Source organism: Adiantum capillus-veneris, chromosome 1, assembly GCF_014529385.1.
Source record: "Adiantum capillus-veneris isolate H3 chromosome 1, ASM1452938v2, whole genome shotgun sequence".
In the NCBI taxonomy this organism is placed as follows: Eukaryota; Viridiplantae; Streptophyta; class Polypodiopsida; order Polypodiales; family Pteridaceae; genus Adiantum; species Adiantum capillus-veneris.
Genome location: NC_140931.1, coordinates 49,198,195 through 49,221,215, shown reverse-complemented (window position 1 = coordinate 49,221,215; position 23,021 = coordinate 49,198,195). Strand labels below are relative to the sequence as shown.

Genomic DNA, 23,021 nt, shown 5'->3' with positions numbered 1-23,021 from the left:
TGAACAGCTCAACCTTCTGATCCCTCATTGAACGTTGCTCTGTCAAGGACAATTGCTCGAATTTCTTCTCAAATTCCCATAATAACTCTTGTGCAGATAGATTTTTGTTCTTCTTCTGCACCCACTTCATGAACCTTTGCCTGGTTACTCTTTGAGAATCCTCCAGGAAGTATTCCTCCTGAAGCGCCTTCTTGAAATCCTGCCAATTCGGGCCTTGAAGCACCTGAATTTCTTTAATTTGACTCGTAAGTTCTGGCTGAGCAATCAAATGGAACCCTTCTACTGCGTTCTAATCATCAATTCCATTCTCTTCCATTGCCTGTTCATAGATATTGCAAAATTTGCTAATATCCCGACCTTCAAATCGATGCAATTTCTCGGTAACTGTGTGCCGAGCTTTACGGATCCTCTCTTGCAAATTGTACTGCTGTTGGGCAGCCTGCTGTTGTTGCATGTAAGCAACAAACTGCTGCATCATTTGCTGCATGGCAGCCTCTTGCGGTGTCGACATCCTTCTTCACCACATTGCTCACCCCGGCTCGTTTCGCGTCGGGTTCACCAAGAATGTCGGGGGATAAATGTGCAAAAGGTGAGCGGGGAAGGCACCGGGCCCTTGGCTGTGAGAGGTGCGCGAAACAAGGTGTAGCATATGCAATTACTGACAACAGTATTCAAAACAAGAAGTTCGTCTAATTTCCAATTAATCGACAAAATCGATGATTAATCAATCCCTAATGGAAGATTAAATGCTCTTACAAGGAAAAATCTGGCTTAAATCAGGTGCTTAAACAAGAAATTGATGAAATTCTGCTTACTTTGCCTTATGCTCCTCGATTCGAATGGTTAATAAGCTTCGAGCAGATTTCGAATGGCTAATGAGGCTTAGGAAAGGTTTAAGACGGCTTAAGAGAGCTTATGACTCGGGTAATGAAATCTTAGAAGATTAGGCTCGGTTTAGGAGATAGAAAATCGATTAGGCTTAGCTTATGGTGATAGATTAGATTAAGAGAGGTTAAAAGTAAACTAAGCTTGAGGGTTAACTCCGCTCTTGATAGCTTAAGAGCTTTGCATTATGGCTTATGAAGGGGTTTAAGATTACGAGGATTAAGCAAGCTGGAAGATTCGGAGGAGAAGCTTAAGAATATCCCCGCGTATGAGGAGGAGATTAGGTGCTTCAGAATTATCAAGAGCTTAAGGGTATGGAGCTTAGGAGGAGCCCTTCCGATGATGAGGTGAAAAAATCCCAACAAACCACAGGTTTGTTCTTTTTATGGATGCATGTCCCCTCTTGCTAAATTTATCTAGGCACCCATTAGCGACGTCGCTAATGGGTCCTCCACAAAGTGAGCACCTCAGCCCGATGCATTCATTTCATTTTTATTCTGCCAGCTGCTGCTGTTGCCCAATCTGGCACGGATCTGCAATCGACTTGAACTTTAAACTGCCATAACTTCTTCATCGTAGCTCCAATCGACGAGCCGTAAAGATAGGCCGGTAGAGCACATCGAGCACTGCATTTTAAGAGCACAATACCCCATCCGTGTTCACTTCAAGAATAACACTTTTTAGCATCATTAAGGCATGTTTTGGCCCTTTCAACCGCATTTGAACTCGACTTGCAACCAGCCCTTAATCACTGTTCATTAAACATATAAGCTTCAAACAAACTTAATGTGCATTTTTCTGGCATCTTTCTTTGCATGTGAGTGGAGTTGCACGACAACGCCAATAGTAAATCTATGTAAAGTTGAAGAGGAGGCATTAAAATAATAGATGATCAACGAGGTAGATGTAGAGTGGAAAGTAGCTATGGATTGGGAGTTGAGAGTTCTTCATTCTATCAATGTCACTCAACTCACTCCCAACCAAATAAATGCACAATGGCATCAACAAGTACTGCCATACCCTTTGATCAAAGTAGATCTGCAACAGGTGAAAGAGAGACTGTTTAAAGAGATGCAGCAAGAAGGTGTAGAAAATGACCACCCAAAGTGGCGGAAGAGCTGGTTGAACAAGAATCCGAGGTATCTGATTCTGCTCACAAGAGCACCTGCAAACCTTCAAAAAGACCCTACTTTTGTCCTGTACCAAGAGTAACGACTTGGCAAGCACATGAAGCACTAACAAATAAAAGACCAACCTAGCTAAACTACCCCAAACTGCGAGCTCCAGAGTAGGGTCAAGTCAGCACAGAGGAGTACATGGTGAAAATCCTCACGGGCGTCATAAAATTTTTCAAGAGTGAACCGGACCTCTCCTGTGCCATGCTCTATAAAATTTGCAAAATGCTGCGCACATGTATTCAAGCATTTCATAAGCCGGAGCAGGTAGGAGCACCATGGATGTCATTGCTATGATTTGAGCGGACAACCTTCAGAGGAGGTTCTCTACGGCTTCTACGCAAGGTGTATGTTCCTGCCGTCAAGAAATATACTCGCCTTTGAAGAAGCCTTCTATACATGATTTTTTACATGGCGGACTAAAATTTTTGGACCAGTAATCAATAACTTGACATCCAGGTTCGTCGGCTACTTTGCCATAGAACTAAAAAATAAGATCACCATGAAGTTTTTGCAAGTCCTAGAAAAAGAGTGATGCCTCAGATACGAGAAAGCTTTACAAGCACTCAAAGACCGCTTTGCCAGTATCGTAAGCCTGAAGACTACCTCAGCCCATAAAGTTGTGTCAAGGGACAACACAGGCGAGGAGGGGGGGAATGTTAGCAGCAAGATAACTCGGACATTAAAAGCTAGCTCGAACAACATTTGTTGGAGCTCTCATCATTGTAAAAACATTTATTATTTTGATAAATCGAGAATATTGTAACTCCTACTTCACAGATAACTTTGTAATTGATGAGCCGGGGCTACAAGCTTCCTAGATTATTAGTTTTGACCACCAAAAACCTTGGCTAAGGTATAAAAGCCAACTTTTGTAATATTTTTATAAGATTTTGGATAAGAAATACACAGCGTGAGCTAACGGTGCTCACTTCTTGCACTCTCCCACTTCCTACTCCCTCCCCGGTTGTCACATTGCAGTCGCGTCTGTTGCGTTGCAACCGTAGGTGAGAGCTCTACGCATTGGCGTAAGCATTTCACGGTATTTCGTAGCTTTTGGCGTCGCTGACCCGCGGCCTAATTTCATCATAACTAGGAATTTACACTCTTAAATAAATAACTAAGTATAGGCGGGGTATTGGGGCATTATTGTTAAGCATTTAGATGCATTCTGGGTCGAAAACAACTAGGTCAAAATCTCACTATTGTTAATAATCGCGTTTTTTGCACTTCATCGAAAGTGGGATTTGAGACCATAAGCATTTGTGCATAGGTCTTATAGAATTGTCCTAAAAGTTTCATTACGTTTGGATGTCATTTGATGCTGTAATGGATGTGAATTGTTTGCCGATGAGCGTTTGGCTCTTGGTGATTTCGGTCATTTGAGTGTAGCTTGAGTTAGATGCGAGTTGTTAGTTGTTTTCCAAGAGATTGACACCCTCTTGTAGCCTCCATGCACTAGTCGAGTCAGCTTCATCCCATGGATTGACAATTATTCGTGGTTCTCGCTAAATCTGCAATAAGATAGGAGTGAGGTTAGACGCACGTCCCACAAGAGGTAACTAAACAAATAATCAACATTCGACTTTCTAAAGTTTTTAGAACACGCAAGAATACTTCTTTTGAACTTTTTGTGAAAGTGACTTGTTGACATGTCACATTAGCAGAGTTCTTGTATCTATCTTATCGACGAGAAATATTCAATATATCCATATGATTATGGACAAAGTCCTTGACTTGTTGAAATGCCTCATCATTAACCAACCCCACCATAATTGGTGATAGAGGTTGAAAATCGTTCATAAGCATGAAGGGATTAAACTTAATCGTAATATGCTTTGCATCATATTAACAAACTCCAAACTAGAGAGGTAATCTTCCCAATTGAATTGTTTCACGCTAATGTAGGTTCTTAGCATATCCTCTAGCACTTAATTAACATTTGCAAGTGTTAAGGTTCAGGCCATCTAGCCGGACACCCATCACATTGACCATACTAACCTTATCTATTCTTTTAATCATATAGAACAATAAGGAGTTATAAAGTAATTCCAAATCCTCACCGAGAGCTCCAACCACATTGTGCTCATGTCTGATCTTCTTCTCCCTTGCACTCCACACACATTGCGCACTCTTCAAGTGGTATTGCAGTTGGAGTGAAGGTCTTGTATCATTGCAATGTCGTGGAGGAGAATAGGACGAAGCTATAAAATTTTCAAAATTATCTTGTAGCTAAAATTTGACTAAGTAAAAGATCGATTTTAGCTTGGTTCCATAATCCTTGCTGTAAATGTCATGGTCTACTGGAAGGTGCCATTATTTTGAGGTGCCAAAACTGATAGATCTACATTTACGTTACTTAAACTATTGAACCTACATTTATGGCGGTACTGTGTAAAATGATGAATCTACACTAATGCTATCTAAATCGGTGGATCTATATTTATGGTTGTACTATCTAATTGGCAATCTGCACTAGCATTACCTAAACTAGTAGATTTGCACTAAATAATTTGGTGTTGCTTAAATTGGTGAATTGACACCATGTTGACGCTTGTACACTGCCTAAATTAGCAAATTTGTGTACTTGTGACCAAGGCAAATCATAAGATATAATACATTTATCACTTGTTTGACACAAAATTTGAGTATGTTGGGTAATGAAATACTTACGAGATTGTTATCGAGTATTCCAAATCACCTTATGTGATATGGTTTAATTTAGAAGTAATTAAAATGCTTACGGTGGATAGACCAACGAGGCATTCATCATAATAAAAAGATTCATCATAGCAATTAGCAATAAGTATTAGAGAAAATATAAATGTAAAAGGAAATAAACTTGCTTGATTGATCAAAATGAGAGTGAATTACAAGTTAAGCATGGTGGCCTTATAATGAAAGGTGGCAATAAATGATGAAAAGTGATATACACCATATGTGGAAAAATGTCAAGTAGCATGTGGGCTATGTAATGAAAATTTATAGATAATTATTTCTTGCAGGTGGCAAAAGAATAAGTGAATTATGGACTATGCAAAAGGATAGCAAGTTTATGGATATTTCATTATTAAAGTGCTCTTTATGAGCTATGGTCACTTTATGTGTGGGCAGACAATTTGTAATCATTTTAAGCATTCAAGAAATTTGTAAGTAAATATGTGCAAGAGGAAAATGCTCACTCTTGCACCGGGGGGGGGGATTGCACCCAATGTCTGTGTCCTTCTTTTCTCTTCTCACATCTCCTCTCTCAACGTGCCTGTGTAGCACTCCGCTATCGGAGATGTGCCTGCATGTGCTCTCCTACTTCTCTCTCTCTCTCTCAAATCGTGTACTATTTCTCAATTGTACATATGTGCATTTTGCCAAGTATGCAGATATGTTGATTCAATTGTCTGCAACATGCTATTTGTGTATTTTGCAGGCCCTCTGTGCACTTGACTACAACAGTGGTATCAAAGCAACAAGGCTACGATCTTGTTAACAATCGATCAAAGAGATCCAAAAATTGGCATTTGAACAAGGATACAATTATGCACTAGAGCCGAGTGCACTTACATAATTATTTTTTGGTTAATTTAAATATTTTTGTTTTATTCCTCTTTCATGTTAGCTGTTTCTTGTAAATCTTTGGATGCCTCAATGTTTAATCCTTCATTAATTTGTAATCAGTGAAAGTTATCCTAATAGGATATAAAAATTATGATATTTTATATATTGAGTAAAATCTAATTATTGCTAATACCTCAGTTAGCGCTCGATAGATATTGATATAGCTTGTTAAAACAGTGGTAAGATGGACATGAGGCTAGATATGATTAAGAAGAATATGTCATTAGATTGAGGATGTGTATAGTACAGGAAGAAGTTCTTCATATCAACGGAGGCTTAGTTAATCCTTACCTTGGCTCCCAAGAGACCAATTCCAAGAGAAGTAGAAGAAGAAGGCATGGTGAGATGTAAGAAGAAGGATGGATAGAAGAAGAATTGGAGAAAATTTAACATTGTAGACACAATCCTAAGAGACCTCAAGAATTTTTTTGAATGAGTTTCATTAAAGATCTAATGGATATGGGAAACAACCCCAAGTGACTACAAAGTCTCAAAATTTGAAGGACCTGTGTAGCATCTTGATAAAACCCATCACTCGGCAAACTCAACATATGAAGCGGAGTAGGCATGATGGAGTAATAGACTAAGGGGCCAGTATTATCGTGCTCTAGTAAGGTAAGGGGCAACCATTACCAAGGTTGCAGTAGCATCAAACCAATGCACTCTTTGACCACCCCACAATGGACATCTTTATTGTTTGACGGTGATAGTAGGGTGGGCCTTATTCAGTGGTGGTTTTTGTTAGCTCCATAGTCGTCAACACAATAGCAGCAATAGCCCGACAATGTGCATGGGAGGCACATACCCATGTAGCCCACCACCCATTCCACCCATGCAAACAAAAACGTTGTGGTGGTAGGCAAGAAATTGACAACAACAAAGAGCGGTTTGAGCTCGTGAGTTTGTAGCCTGCTAAAATTAGGGCATGCCAACCTTTTGCTCAGCCGTTATCCCAAAGACAATGACTATCAGTTTAATAAAAAAGGGTCGCTAAGCACTCATGCAAAAAAAAAAAGAATTGCCTCTATATATATCTCTCGCTCTCTCTTCCTTTCTACCAACTCTCCTTTGACTCCAGTTGCCTACCCAGTAGCACTCGCACTGCTTTGCGCCCCATTTTCCACATGATATCACCGTAGGACTGGCACACACATAACCTGGTTTTTCTCTACGTTGTGGGTGTGCTGATGATCATGGTGGAGAGAGACGGGAAAAAAACAATAGATAGCTACGACCCTTGCAGTGTGAGGAAATGCGGGTCTTCTTGACCATCATCATCATTTTAAGAAAGCGATGGCCTTACACATGCGCATAGGAGGGCTACATCTGTTGCTTGAGATTTTAGACAAGTGCAAGTTGTTTGATGGAAGGGCAACAATTGCAAACTACCATATAATAGGAAATTTGTGGCTTGTCCTGCTATCAAAAATATAAATTTACATGTGCAAAGATGCCTAAATGCCCTACTTATCCATTTTCTTGATTCTACTTTGCATGCATGTGCACATAGCATCTGCTTCTAATGTTTTTTGATTGCATAACCAAATGATGACAAGATTTTATACGCGTAGCATTTTTCTCCCCGAGAATGCAAAGCAATACAAGCAAGATAGAACAGACCCAAGAGTTGAAAAACATTGAAGTAAAGTTGGTCTCTTCTTTCAAAATTCATCTTTTTCTTCCATTCCTATTGCAATAGTTGAAAATGATTAGCGCAATCTAATGATGAGCAAGTATATTGATCCAACTAAAATTCTTTAGGTGTATAACATTTATGAGGAGACACCTTCTTGAGATCCTATTGAAAATGAGAGATCAGATTGTTTACAATGTAATGTGTCTAATTCCTTATGGGATGGTAGGGTGTGGTTTACACACCATGAGGCCTTCCACCTCATTGCTCACTAGTCGTGATTAGCGTTTTATGCATTAAAGCTTCATGATGGGGCAAACCTAACTTATGCCCCTAGTAAACTCTCCCTTAGTCCACATGCATGATTACATATCCAAAATGATTCCCACATATGTATGCATGACCCATGGACCTTTCTAGCACCTTTCCACTGCATAATGGAGCCAATAGATAGGCCAAAACAGCCCCAAAAAGGTGTACATGAGTTTTCAACTTGTACTCTCCTCTTTGGTTAATTTGAATGATCTCTCACACCTCATTGATGATGTCACTCAACCTACCACTTCTTCTCCTATATATTGAGCTCATTTCTATGCTCACAGAAAATGTAACTTGATGCTACATTGAGAACTTGACCAATTTTTGTCATTTTGTGTTCTTAAGCATTCTCTATATTAATTAGGATTAGTGTTGTCAAATCATGAATGGGACATTAACCTGTCCTCCTTAACCACACTTATCTATCACGTCAAATTTTTAAACTATGTCCAATGCTCAACTCCCACTTATACTTGGATATATTCTCTTGACTGACAAACCTCTCATATGCCCCTCTTTTAGCCATCCCCTTTTTGCCTCTTGCCTCCACCGTATGCACAAGCTGGGAAAATGATTTGTAAACATCCTATACTCATGCATCTTGAAGGTTTCTCATGATGCAAGTGTAAACTATATGGTTTCAAGGTAAAAAAGAGGCTATTGTTTTCTAAGTTGCCTAATAATTCATAAGCTAGGTAATTTAATAATTGAGTTATTGATAAAAGGGCTTTTGACAATAACTAATAAAGCCAGGTTACATATACACAATGTTTGATTTTGTGGTTTTGATTACATTGAAGGATAAATGTGAAATCTATATTGATAGGTTTTGAGGTTGTAAATTGAAGGAACTTGCCCGTGAAAAATGAGCTCAAATAGAGTTGAGGTATTTCCTGTAAAGAATGAGGATGCAAGAGAGCTACACAAGACAAGCACAAAGCACACAGAGATGGAAAGCTTCTTCTTCTTCTTCACAGAAAAGAGAGTACAAAATGACTAAGTGCTAAAGCTGAAAAGTAGCACATATGTACATGCGGTCACTAAGTGTGAACTCGCTAGAAGCGTACTAGGCTGGCACTATAAGTGTAGTCCAGCTGTAGAATCACTGGCAGAGATCCTCCGTGTCGGTCACCTAACGTGCCAGTGAGTAAATGCCGTAAGCGGCCAAGACCCGTAGTGGATGCCAACTCAAGGTGTAGAGCTTGACATCTCAACACTCCCCCTCGAGCTCTGCATGTCGCAGAGTCCAAGCATAGTCCGGAAACGTCGAAGCTTCTCAGCTCTGAGGGCCTTGGTAAAGATATCCGCTATCTGCTCCTCTGTGCTGACGTAGACCAAGTCGATGTCGCCCGCCAACACTCGCTCTCGAACGTAGTGGTAATGGACCTCTATGTGTTTGGTCCTGGCATGGAACACTGGGTTCCTAGCCAACTGCATGCTGCTGAGGTTGTCACAATGGATGAAAATCTGCTGGTCCACCTGCACTCCCAAGTCCTCAAGTAATGTGCGTAGCCAAGCTACCTCGCACGCCGCAACTGCTGCACCTCTGTACTCGGCCTCTGTGCTCGATAAAGCAACCGTAGGTTGCTTTTTGCTGCTCCAAGTAACAGCAGCACTCCCAAAAGAGAACATGAAGCCACTCGTAGATCTCCTATCAACAATGCTACCTGCCCAATCTGCATCTGTATACCCATACAATGCTAATGGTGCATCTGCTGCATAGAACAATGCATAGTCAAGAGTACCTTGCACATACCTAAGTGTGCGTCGTACTCCATCCAAATGTGGCTTCCTTGGAAGCTGCATGAACTGACTCTCCAAGCCTACTGTGTAGCTCAAGTCTGGCCTTGTGATAGTCAAGTAGATTAGACTACCCACAATCTTCCTGTACATGTTGACATCCTCAACAACATCACCCTTCTCTGCACTCAGCTTTGCATTCACATCCAAGGGAATAGAAATTGTCTTACAATCAGCCATACCATACTTTGACAACATGTCCAAAGCATACTGTCTCTGTGATAGCCATACACCCTCTGGAGTCCTGATCACCTCAATGCCAAGAAAGTAGCGCAACTCGCCTAAATCTTTCATTTCAAACTCCTGTTTGAGAAGACCCTTCACATGGTCAATCTCCATAGCATTGTCACCAACAATAATAAGGTCATCTACATATATGGTAATGACCACAATCCCCACATCACTCTCACTTACATAGAGTGAATGATCAGCATGAGCTCTCCTAAAACCAATACTGACAAGATACTTGGCAATCCTGTCATACCATGCTCTAGAGCCCTGCTTCAAACCATACAAAGCTTTGAGAAGTCTGCATACATAATCTGGGTAACCTGGATCGACATAACCAGGTGGCTGATCCATATACACTTCCTCTTGCAACTCACCATTCAAGAAGGCATTCTTTACATCCATTTGATGCATAATCCATCCTCTAGATGCAGCCACTGCTATGACAGCTCTCACTGTCGTCATCTTTGCCACTGGAGCAAAGGTCTCCTCATAGTCTATGCCATACGTCTGTGCATAACCCTTTGCGACCAGCCTTGCCTTGTGACGCTCAATGTTACCATCAGCCTTATGCTTGGTTTTATACACCCATTTACAGCCAATAGCTTTCTTGCCACTTGGCAATGGCACCAACTCCCATGTGTCATTTGCTTCCAATGCAGCCATCTCTTCATTCATTGCATCATCCCAATGCACATTTCCAACTGCATCCTCAAAACATGTGGGCTCCACATCCTGTATCACCTTAGCCATGTAGGCTTGGTGATGCGCTAGATATCCATCATAAGTCAATTTCTGAACTGGATTTCTGACTCTATTAGATCTGCGCGGTCCTGGGTCACTCCTTTGCCCTCTAGCATCTTCTTGTACTTTCCTTACACCAGGTGTCCTGACAGCCGAAATTCCAAATTCCTCATCAAGACTTTGTTCAGAACCATCTGAATCCATGTCTACATGTGAAAAACCTGATGATGCATCAGCCATAAAGGGAGGTTCATCAACCTTTTCTTTTCCTTTTCGTGATACATTCCCTGTACCTGTTGGTGGAGTAACCTGCGTACGTAGTCTACCATTCCATGGTTTCTCAACAGAGCCACGAGAAGAGGACTCTTGTGGTCCACTCAAAACCTGTGACTGTGGCCTCACATTTTGTACAACCACATCATCTTTTACATCAGCCCCAATAGTGCCATGTGCATTACTGTACCAGCTGCTCATCTCATCAAAGACTACATCTCTGCTCACTCGTAATTCTCGTGTAGTAGGATTGTAGCATCTGTACCCCTTTTGTTCAAGGGAATATCCCACAAGAATACATTTCTCTGCTTTAGGATCCAATTTCCTACGCAACTCATCTGGTACATGCACGTAAGCTATGCAGCCAAACACTTTCAAGTGTGCCAAATCAGGCTTTGTACCTGTAAACTTTTCCTCAGGTGTTACATCATGCACCGTAGCTGTAGGTGTCCTGTTCATAATGTACACAACTGTATTTACAACTTCAGCCCAGAAATGATGAGGCATGTTCTTCTCATTCATCAATGCACGTGCAACCTCTGCAATGTGCCTGTTTTTCCTTTCTGCGACCCCATTCTGCTGTGGAGTATATCTGCATGTAAACTGCCTGTGTATACCATGCATTCGCAGAAAATCTGAAAAATCATTGGAGAAGTACTCTCCCCCTCCATCTGACCTCAATGTCTTGATTTGCATATCTGTCTCCTTCTCAATCATGACTTTGAAGTCTTGAAAGTGACCAAACACTTCACTTTTGTTACGCATGAAGTAGACCCATACTTTCCTTGTATGGTCATCAATGAAAGAGACATAATACCTGCAACCATGTATACTTGCAGTATCGGTTGGACCCCAAACATCTGTGTGCACCACCTCAAGTGGCTTTTTACATACATTGCGCTCATGTGGAAATGAGCCCTTTGACTGTTTTCCAAACTGGCATGCTGCACACACTTTATGCATACCATCCACCTTGAATTTGGGCAAACCTTTTACAATCTGTTTTGATTGCATGCTGCGCAATCTCTGCTCATTGACATGGCCAATGCGTTTGTGCCAAATGTCAACATCAGCCACAACACCTGTGCCCTGTGCAAATAATGCAGCTTTTACCTCAGGCATGTCTACATTCAGCGTAAACATTCTGCCCACACATTTTCCCTCTGTGATCAGCTTACAGCCATTCTGGAAATATTCTACATAACAGCCATTTGGATTGAAGCGAACCTGCAAACCCTGCTCAACCATTTGTCCAACAGAAACAAGATTCTTTGTAATGTTTGGGACATGAAGTACATCTGCTAAATACTTTGATTTCCCACTCTTCGTATTTAGAGGTATGTCCCCTACATGAGCAATGGGGTGAGCTGTGTCATCTCCTGTCTGCACATAGCCTGACACATCTGGTTTGCGCATATCTCTAAACCACTCTCCACGAGATGTCATGTGATTAGAGGCACCTGAATCCACATACCAAACATCATCTTGGGTGGAATTCTCTGTAGTCATTGTATTCATTACATGCTGCATAACAAACATGCGCTCGTTTTTGCTGTCATCTGCATCTCTACTAGTAGATGCATAGTTGCCCTGTTCTCTCTTTCTACTTGCTTTTCCCTTTGGACAGTCACGTGACATGTGACCTCTTTCACCACAAGTCCAACATTCTCTACTATCTGGAGTATGTTGCTGCCTGCTTGATCCTGCACCACGACCTCTTTGACTCCCCCTGCCTTGAGACTGGTTTCCCCTGCCACCTGTATTGTTTTGATTTGATTGACCTTCCAGAAATTGGCCCCTGCAACCCCTTGGGCCTCGACCACGACCTCTACCTCTACCTCTGTTGGAGTTAGAATAGAAGGCCTGTTCAGAATTATTTCTACCATGAGAAGAAGATGTGTCAAGGTTCTTCTCCTCAAGAATAAGCATAGAAATCAAATCTTGGAACACGGGGATGTCGTCTCTTGTATTCATGGAAGACCTAAAATGTACATACTCATCTCCTAGACCATCCAAGCATGCACGGACAATGTCATCGTCTTCCACTGAGACTTTAATAGATCCAAGAGCCTCAATGATACTCTTGATCTTCAAAGCATAATCATTGATGGAGAGGTTGTTCCTCTTAAACTGATTTAGCTCCGACTTTAGTTGAAGCTTCCTGGCCTTGGTGTTCACCTCGAACACTCTGCCTAAGTTTTTCCATGCAATGGCGGGGGTTTCAGCATCCTGTAGATAGCCCATCATGCCATCTGTGATGCTCATAGAAAGCCAATACATCACTTTGCTCTGGCCTTGTTGCCGGTCCCTCAAAGCTTTCCTTTGTTCTGCTGTAGCATTTGCCTCGGGAATCTCTGGTTCCTTTTCATTGTCTCCTTCTACATAGTCCCAATAACCTTTTCCTTTTAGGAAATTTGTTATTCTGAACTTCCATGCAGGGTAGTTATTTTTCTCAAGCTTCTCAGTAACAATCTGACTGAAACCGTCAGACATCTTGAAGCACTAAGACAAAATAGCTGCAATCTGCAAAAACCTGCAAATCTGCTGAACCTGCTATCGTGGTTCCTGTAACGCTTTCTACACTCAACGAGTGTCCACAATCAAGCGTACATACAACCACTGTACTTGTACAGTAAATCTCTGTATACTGCACTTTGGAGACCTGTTCAGAAACTTGTGCGAAAAACCCCTAAAATTTTTTTCGCTGCGCGAGGCACCTTCGGCATCTGGTCGTGGATTGCGAACGAAGGGATTGTGATGCTCTTGCTCTCTTAGCCTCTCTTGCCTGCACCAGGCTCTTATACCATGTAAAGAATGAGGATGCAAGAGAGCTACACAAGACAAGCACAAAGCACACAGAGATGGAAAGCTTCTTCTTCTTCTTCACAGAAAAGAGAGTACAAAATGACTAAGTGCTAAAGCTGAAAAGTAGCACATATGTACATGCGGTCACTAAGTGTGAACTCGCTAGAAGCGTACTAGGCTGGCACTATAAGTGTAGTCCAGCTGTAGAATCACTGGCAGAGATCCTCCGTGTCGGTCACCTAACGCGCCAGTGAGTAAATGCCGTAAGCGGCCAAGACCCGTAGTGGATGCCAGCTCAAGGTGTAGAGCTCGACATCTCAACATTTCCTTTGCCTAGATTTTCTTAGAGGAGAAGATGATGTATGTGAGCTGATTGTGAAGTCTTTTACTCAAGATCATGCAGCATTTATTAGACAAGGACAAAAATGTCTCTGATTCAAATGCGGCAAAGAGTCCAAGCTCAATGGCTAAAGGTTTGGGCTCCCCTCTAGCATGGCATGGTAGGCCAACATCTCCTGCCCGTGCCTCAACACTTAATTAACAAGAGACAATTAGAGAAGTCTCTTTTGAAGCTCAAAGGCCACACACTAGAGCACAAAAGTGGACTTTGTCTCCACTGAATCATGCTTAGTCATTAGATGCAATGACCAAAACATTAGAAAGATCTCTCAACAATGCTTTGATGGCATGTTCATTTCCTCTAGGGGGCAATCAAAATCTCCTCTCAACATTTTACTCTTCCACATCCAGCTCATCACTTGGCTATCCAGATGCCTCGCACAATGACATGAGATATCTCACTAATGCATCAGGAACGTCAAGTGGCTCTGCTCAGTTGCCACCATTGGCAATTGGTAGACTATGAGAAGAGGCCATTGCATCACAAGAAGCTCAAAGCATGAATCAGGTCCTCAAGTGTGGTTTTGATGTTTGTGGTGATGGGATAGACATGCAAAGGCTCCCCTTGATACTTGCAGCTCTTGCAGCATCTAGAGACCGTTGTTTTGTGGCATCAATCAATCCATTGGAGAGCTTATGCCAATGAAACATTTGAAGTTTCAAAACATGACTAATGATGAAGAGAAAGATTTTTACATGACTTGTCTAGAAAGAGAAATCTCGTTATATAAAGAGATAAGACACAAACATATTGTTGGCTACATAGATATGGAAAAAGATGAAGAGGCAGTGTTCTTTATATATTTTTGGACGATGTTTTTTAGCGGATCTATTCAAAGCATGATAGAAAGATTTGGCACATTTAGTGAGTCTCTTGTTCCTGTCTACAAAACACAATTACTTCTTGGTCTTGAGTATCTTCATAAGAAAAAAAGTTTTCATAGAGATATCAAAGCTGGAAACATGCTTGTTGATTCTAATGTTTTTGTGAAATTGGCTACCTTTGGAGTATCTAAAACATTTCATGAGGACACAATAACTGATGCTTGCAAATCCATCAAAGAGTCTATTTTTTGGATGGCACCAAAATTTATAATAGGAGACAATTATGTACGTCATGTAGATATATGGAGTGTAGGATGCATGGTGATCAAGATTCTTATTGCCATCATGTATATCTAAACACATGAGTTGAAGTAACTTAGAATCATTGTCAAAACTTGTTTTCCTACTCAAACAATGCATATTATAAAAGAGCTAAGCACGACAAACTATACCAAACCTCAGGCTTCAAAAACCTCTTACATGTGCTAGTTTAATGATCGTTATAAGTCTATACATCATACAAGATCATTCTCACTAATGAGTGGGATAATTTGTGACTAGGTTGAACAAAAACAAGGTAAGTTCTCTTCTTTTTTTGGTTTTTCTTTTACGTAGTCACTTAGCACAACATTATGCACCACCTCTTAAAACGTCTTCTTATACAACAATCCCTCAATTTATTTTACTCGTTTGATAAATGCTCACTTTGTTTACTTGTTTTAAGTGATTTTGTTGTAGATATACCTAAGGAGCTACACTCAGGTAGTTTTGGACTTTTACAACAATGGAGAATACCGCCAGACAACTTTAAAAGCTACTCACATGAGCTAAGGTGATGTCAAATAAAATATACTCCAATTTGATGACAAAAAGGTAGTCAATGTTTTGTCTTTTATGCCTTGCTTAGTCCATTGGTCGTGTGCACACATATTTGCATTTAGGCAGTGTGTAAATGTTCATCTTAGTGTAGATTGTCCAATTTAGGCAACACCAATTATCCGTGTAGATCCATCGATTTAGGTAGCATGAGTGCAGATTTGCTTATTTAGGCAGCATACCAGCAAACAATAGATTCTCTAGCTTAAACATTACTAGTGCTAATTTGTCGGTTTAGGTAGCACAAGTGCATATTCAGTGATTTAGGTAGCACGCTTGATTAGTATTGATTCGTTGATTTAGGGAACATTGATTACAAAATCATGTTGCAGTGATTGTCCACCACTGGCCCTAGTATGATTTTGTTACCCAGGTATATAATGAACGTGATTTGGATTTGGATTTGGTGTTGGAGTTGGAGTTGGAGTTGGATTTTTGAATTTGGTTTATGATCATATGATTTCAATAGTATACATTGAATTAATGAAATTTGATTATGTAACAATGGTTGTGACGAATGATATCTACATACATTCAGACATATGACATATACTGTCTATTCTCGTGGTATGGGACATTATAATATACAGCATGTGGATGACGGTAGGCATAAGCAAATTCATTTGTTTCAGTTTATGGCTTTTTATTTTGTTCCATGATATTTTTTATACATAATTTTAACCATTATTTTTGAAGTATGATTTGCTGCTGGCCAACACCATATTAGTGAATTTGGAAATTTTCCAATAATCACTTTCAAAAGGAGCTTAAGATTTGAACACATGGCCAAAGCTTTGAGATCATGGCTCAAAAGAGATTTTCAAGTACTATCTTATAGAAGGAGTTGGCCTTTAAAAAAAGTTTGAGATTTGTCCATATGGCCAAATCTTTAAGACATCGGTGATTTTCAAATTGGCTCTAAAGTCTCAAACTCTCTAATATGGTGCTTGCAGATTCCTTACTTAGCAACTAAAGGTGGTCGCTTCCTAACGGAAAGGTATGTAATGGAAATCGATAAATAGTTATTTATTACAATTGTCATGCAATAAAAGCATAAGTGAACTATGCACTATGCAAAAGGATAGCAACTTTATGGATATTTCATTATTAAAGTGCTTTTTATGAGCAATGGTCACTTTATGTTCGGATGAACAATTTGTAATCATTTTGAGCATGCAAAAAATCTATAAGTAAATATGTGCAAGAGAAAACTGCTCACTCTTGTATGGGGGGAGATTGCACCCAGTGTTTGTGCCCTTTTCTCTTTTGACCTCTCCTCTCTCACTGTGCCTGTGTAGCATTCGTCTATAGGAGGTGCACATTAATGTGATCTCATTCTTTCTTTCCTTTTCTATCTCTCTCAGATCGTGTATTGTTTCTCAATTGTGCGTATGTGCCACTCACCAAGTATGCGAACCTATTGATTTTATCATTTGTAGCATGATATTTGTGTGTTTTTTAGGTTCTTCGTGTACCCACCAACTATAGTAGGCTATACCAAATAGGCACATGTGAGGCTTATAGGGTCCTTATGAAAAATGTGACTATACACATAAATGGTGCATGCTTGGCTTAAGGGTTTGTTCTCATCATGAGTGCAAGCTATAGGATTACCTCAACAAACACCCTCATAATCTGAAGCTTACATGATATAGCATGGATTTTGATAAAAGAGTCTAATACAGGTTATATTAAGGAGTAACTATATAGGGCTCATAAAGATCAAATCTGATGCAAGAAAAATAGTGTAGGTCTTACCTACAAAGTATATGGTTTGAGGAAGTGTTTAAACACTTACAGATGCAAGTCATCACTTTCTTTAGGGAACTATGAGCCTCCTTCTATGCATTACCTTCCTTGATTTTTGGGAATTTGGAGGATTCTAATGTTGATGTATATGTGGGTGCACTTGGTTTTTTGAACTGGGTTGGTGCATATCTACTTCTCGTTGTAGTGAAGGCACACCTTGGTGGATGTAGTGCTTGTGTATATGAAAAGATGGATGCAATAGGTTTATACAAAATGTGGAAATAAGCTCATGCAAATCTGTTGGCTTGGGGCTACTGGGGTAATTTTTGGATTGGATAAGACATACATTGCTTTGTGCTTAGGCTTATGGAGACTTTGCCATGGAAGTAGCAAACTTTGTTCACGGTTCTTGATGCTATTGTGTTGGAGTTGTTGATGGCACAAGAGCATGGGCTTGGATAATTTGACTTTTAAATTGAAAGCCAAAAGGTGCCAAAAGGTTTCAATGGGAAGGGGTGCTTTGAATGAGATTGATTTCAAAGTAAAAAACCTTCAAGCTTGGTATATTGCAAAAGGGTAGTTGAATTTCAAACAACATTACAAAAGAAAATGTTCATTTGGCTTTTAAGCCATGCATCTACACACTTTCAAAAAGAAAACAGGGGAACACACACACACACACAAACCAAAGGTTTATGAGCAGTGTTTAGCAAATAAATAAAACAAAGAGGGGAACAAACAAACAAGCATACACACACAAAGCAAAGATTTATGAGCACGGTTAAGTAAAGAAATCAAGCATAAAAATGTATGAAAAAATTAATAAGATTTCCTTGTTCAATGCTTGGTCCAAATGAGACATAAATTTGCGCATTTGAAACATTTGGAAAATCGCTATACACACAAATGCATTTCATTAGTACAATCAAGTGGGGTAACTCGGCTTGGAGAAAGCGAGAAGAGCAAGAAACAAAACATAATCAAGAAAGTTTTAATAAAGAAGAAAAATCACACAAATTTTAATGCTCAATCTTATTATCCCTAAACATTGGCTAGGGGAGTAGCCATATAGACTTGCCCAAATCCAAAGAGAGAGATACTTAGGCTTGAGATTAATTAGCTGCATTTCTAAAGAGATATGAATCAATTGAGTGCTTAGAGAGAGAGAGAGAGAGAGAGAGAGAGAGAGAGAGAGAGAGAGAGATCACTAAATCTAGCATAGAGGTCTAATGGATACAATTAAAAAATTCTAATTATCCATTAGCTCTGATACCATGTGTAATATCTATGGTGGATAGAACAGCGAGGCATTCATCATAATAAGAGATTCATAACAACTAGCAATAAGTATTAGAGAGAATATGCAATGTAAAATAAACTTGCTTGATTGATTAGAATGAGAGAGAGAATTGCAAGTTAAGTATGGTGGCCTTATATATGCTCAAAATAGAAGGTGGCAGTAAATGATGAAAAGTGATATGCACCACATGTGGAAAAAAGGTCAAGTACCATGTGGGCTACACCAAATAGCATGTGACTATAATTGTGTAGCACGTGTGAGGCTTACAGATTCCATAGGAAAAATGTGACTATACACATAAATGGTGCATTCTTGTCTTAAGGTTCTCACCATGAGTACAAGTTACAAGCTTATCTCAACACTAGTTTCATTCAATGTTGGACGGGCGACTCACACACCCATGAAGTGCATGCAAACACTACCTAGATCAACATAATGTCAATCGAGGACACAGATGACACGATACGCACACGGAGGAAATCTCTGTAGCTTGTCAGGCTGAGACCATCCTATACATACAACACTCTGGAAGGCCAACTAAACCACAATCAAGAACCTCATTGCCCTCAACTACACCACCTAGCCACATACACACATACGGAAGGTAACTCACCTAATCATGCCAGATTCATACGAAACTTAAGGAACACCATCCCCTCACTAGGATACACCTGTCCCTAAGCTTCTACACTCAAAACCCTCACTCAAAAAGCATCTGCGGAAAACACCTAGGATGACAGAGCAGAATTTTGAAAGTGCCCGAAACTGAAATTTATGAGTACCTATGCATAGCTTATGTTGCCACGATTCTATAGACTACTAGCACGCAGAAAACAGACATCGTTTGATACACTTACGACCACAAATAGCTCGTAGATGTGTCGACGTGTGCGCTTCGTCTCGCGTGGAATGCTTGGCGTTGTCGCGTAGCTCTCCTCTAGCCTACAGCAACTTGTGCAGTCAGATCTCCAATGTGTTGAGCGAGCCGGGCGTAGCGAGAGGATAAAGCTCACGCTCACTCTCTTTCTCTCTCACACACAGTAGACGACAACGCTAAAGTTTTGATTATGATTAAAAGTCCTTTTTACAAAATGACCTAGGTACCTTATATACTAAGGCTACCTTAGGTTTAACCAAAAAATGGGGTTGAAAGGGTCAAATGGCTTTGTATTTACAATTTGGAAGTGCCATTGCACCCCGGCTTCTGAAACTAGAATAACTACTCATTACAAATGACGTTTATAGCCATAATCCGTAGCATTTCATAACTCGCAAAAGATAATACTTTGGTACAAAACTTGAGTTATGTTGTGTTGTTGACCCAGCGGTCAACATTCCCCCCTTCCGCGTTTATGTCGTCCCGGACATGACCTGATTGTCGTTGGCGATGTGGTCTTTGCTGTCGTTTTGTTGTTGGAAAGAAAGTATAGACTATAGCCTTTGTAGTAGCTTGTCTTGTTCGTCCAATCCGATGTACATAGTCTTCACATGATTCAGGAAAATCATAATTGATGACAAACTTTATGTCTTTCACATCCATGCTCCAAGCTACAACATCTGTTTCTGTCATTATAGGTCTACTGCCAGATCTAAATTCAAAAAGAACCCAATGTCATTTAACTTGACTCTTATCATCATGGATAGAGAAAGCTCCATCCATCATTTGCTCCAGAAAATCTGTCAATTCGAAGTATTTGTGATTCTCAGAAACAACTTCTACAATCTGTAGAATTGAGTGATCGGCTTTCTGATCTTGTGAGCCAATGACAACTTTGTAAGGATTTTGTAGAAATTGTATGGTGAAACCCTTAACTTCTTTAGGCCAAGTTGCACTCCAATGCAAAGTCTGTCTGTCAGGCCGAATCCAGGACTTAATTATTCTAATTTGAGGTTCAAAACCCTGCCGAGCATTCCATGTGCATTATCAAGGACAAGCTTTTGAGATCCTCTGATTACCCTTATGTCTACTCTTTGTCATTGAGGACTTCTTTGTTCTTGAGTTATGTTGTTTTGTTGACCCATCGGTCAACACTTTGCAATTGTTTTGGCTTCATCTGTTGCACTGCTTGTATATTTGTCAAACCACAACAAGAACTATGATCCATTAGAGTGGACATCTATCATCGTAACCATTCATCTTTTGAGATCCTCTGATTACTTTTGTGTCTGCTCTTCTTCATTGGTAACTTCTTTGTTCTTGTGCAATCATGTTGTTAGTGTTGTCTGCAGCTTTGTCATTGTAGGCCATTCTTCGACTCGCCATTGAGGAGAAGTATGCTATGATCTGAAATTGGTGCTCCAATTCATTTGTCAATTGATTTGAGTAGCATTTCCTTATTGTTGATTTAGAAGGAATATGTACAAGAGAATGGTGATAGGTGTCTTTAGATTAGGGTCTAAAACCTGGATGACCAAAGGGAAAAAAATGCCTTTGGTATACGCTCATATTGGAGTTCAGCAATTGAACGTGAAGTACATGTTCATGAAAGGTGAGTGCTTGGGTGAAACACGGAAAGAGTGCCTGATGCAAGTGCCAATTATGAGACACTCTATATGCATATGAGAAATTTGTCAACAAAAGCATGCAATGTGAAAGAAGGATATGATGGGTGTTTTGAGGAATAAATGTAGCATCAAAAGATGCACATGTGACATCAAAAGATGTATCAATAGCTTCCACCTTTCCAAGAAGGGTTTTCGATGTAGAAGTTTCTTCACTCGTATCTCACTGTGCTCAGTACGTGAGTGTCTTTTGGACCTTCTCCTTCACTTCACCAGACTTAAGTACTTAGACTTCGACTCTTTTGCTCACCTATACCAGCATGAGCAAAACAATGTAAATATGCTCAACTCTTCCAGCTTGAGCAATACCTAGAATAGCTAAGACGCTTAGACCACATAGAATATTACTTGAAGCTTTGGGACTATCACCTCACTCATTTTGTGGCGTAGCTACTCGACTTTGACTTGTATGACTTGTCGGTTGCATGTTGACACTGCTTTGTGACAAGTTCTTCGGATGTTGTAGTGGCTGCTGAGACATACTTCGTGAAGTTTCATCGTTTCCTTGTACCTTCTTCTCTTTGTAGTGCTCAGGCCTCTCGTCAGTCTTTTCTTCATGTGGATTATGGATTTAAAAAAAAAAAATAAAATCAACAAAGAAAATCTTTAAAAAAACTTCACAGAAAAAAAATCATTCAAATAGAAATCTAAATGCTATGTACACTATACACATGTCCCTAGGGGCTCATATATGGATTTTGTCCCCATACTCCTGTGTAACACTACTATGAGGGCATATACTCTAAATTTTGTCAAAACATTATCACAATAAAACACAAAAATTCAATGCATCTCACAAAACATTGCCCTCTAATAGTCATAATGTTAGGTCCGCATTCAGAATGCCTCCCCCCTTCCTATTTGGAGTCATCCTTTACGACAGGGTATCGCAAAGGGTATGTGTCGTGCTTGGGCAATTAAAAGTTGTGCCTATGCAGGCCTTGTAATGTAGCCCTATTATGCATACACAGTCAATGCATGGAAAAGATTTATGTTGTGCAAGATTTGGGTATAAGCAATTTGCTTATTGGCATTTGTTGGCGAGGCTTCCTATTCTAAGAAATGTAATGGTCTTTGAAGCTCCTGTATCGTTGCTTGATTGAAGTGACTTGCTCTCTTCTAACTGTACTGTAATCGTAGGAAGAATTGTAAGAATTCAAGTGGCGATGCACTGAAATAAGTTTTGTTGTTTTTCTTTGGGACCCATTTCTTTGTGATTATTGGCTGTTTTGTTGTTGACGCTCGTTTGGGAACCCATACTTGTGCGTGCTTCGTTTGTGTTTGAAGAGACTTCTTTGGGATCCACCTTTTTGTTGTGTGAGTCAATAGTGGTCTTTGCTTCAGCCCTTGTACGCTTTGTTGGGGACGGGATTCAAGCTTTGAAAGTTGATATTGTGGTTGTTTTGGAATCCAAATGAATTCCTGACTTTTTTGTGCTTGAATCAACTTCTTTGGAGCCCAAACCTGAGTTGTGAAAGCTTGCGACTTTGTGATATTCTTACCCGTTTGTGCACGCTTTCCTTCTTTTTGTTTTGGTGTTGGATCTTGTGATTTGTCATTAGAGATCTTTGTCTTCTTGATCCATATTTGTTTTTGTCCGATCTAGATTTTTGGTATCCAGATTTGTCGAGATTTTTGGCTTTGACTTGTTGTCATGTTCTTTTGACCTGTCGTGGTTGTTGCTGAAGGGGTTGGTGATAGTGATGGCCTGAGTTGATGATAGGGGATGTCGTAAGATTCATCACTATCGCTACTATCCTCAGCAAGGTTGACTTCTTGTACTTTCCCTTGATTTTTTGGCTGGTAGTGGAAAGTTACTGTCTGTTTGCTTGTGGGT

General features: G+C 40.1%; 1 protein-coding gene and 1 pseudogene across 1 annotated transcript; both read left to right on the top strand.

The window, feature by feature from the left end:
* The first annotated feature begins 13,870 nt into the window (after nucleotides 1-13,870).
* On the top strand, nucleotides 13,871-14,473 carry LOC147464692 (uncharacterized; annotated as a pseudogene).
* Nucleotides 14,474-14,478: 5 nt separating this feature from the next.
* On the top strand, nucleotides 14,479-15,054 carry LOC147464691 (mitogen-activated protein kinase kinase kinase 2-like; the record flags this gene model as incomplete). The annotated part of the gene is made up of 1 exon (XM_086516527.1): nucleotides 14,479-15,054. A coding segment is annotated over one exon (576 nt), but the record flags the coding sequence as incomplete, so codon positions are not given.
* Nucleotides 15,055-23,021: the final 7,967 nt, after the last annotated feature.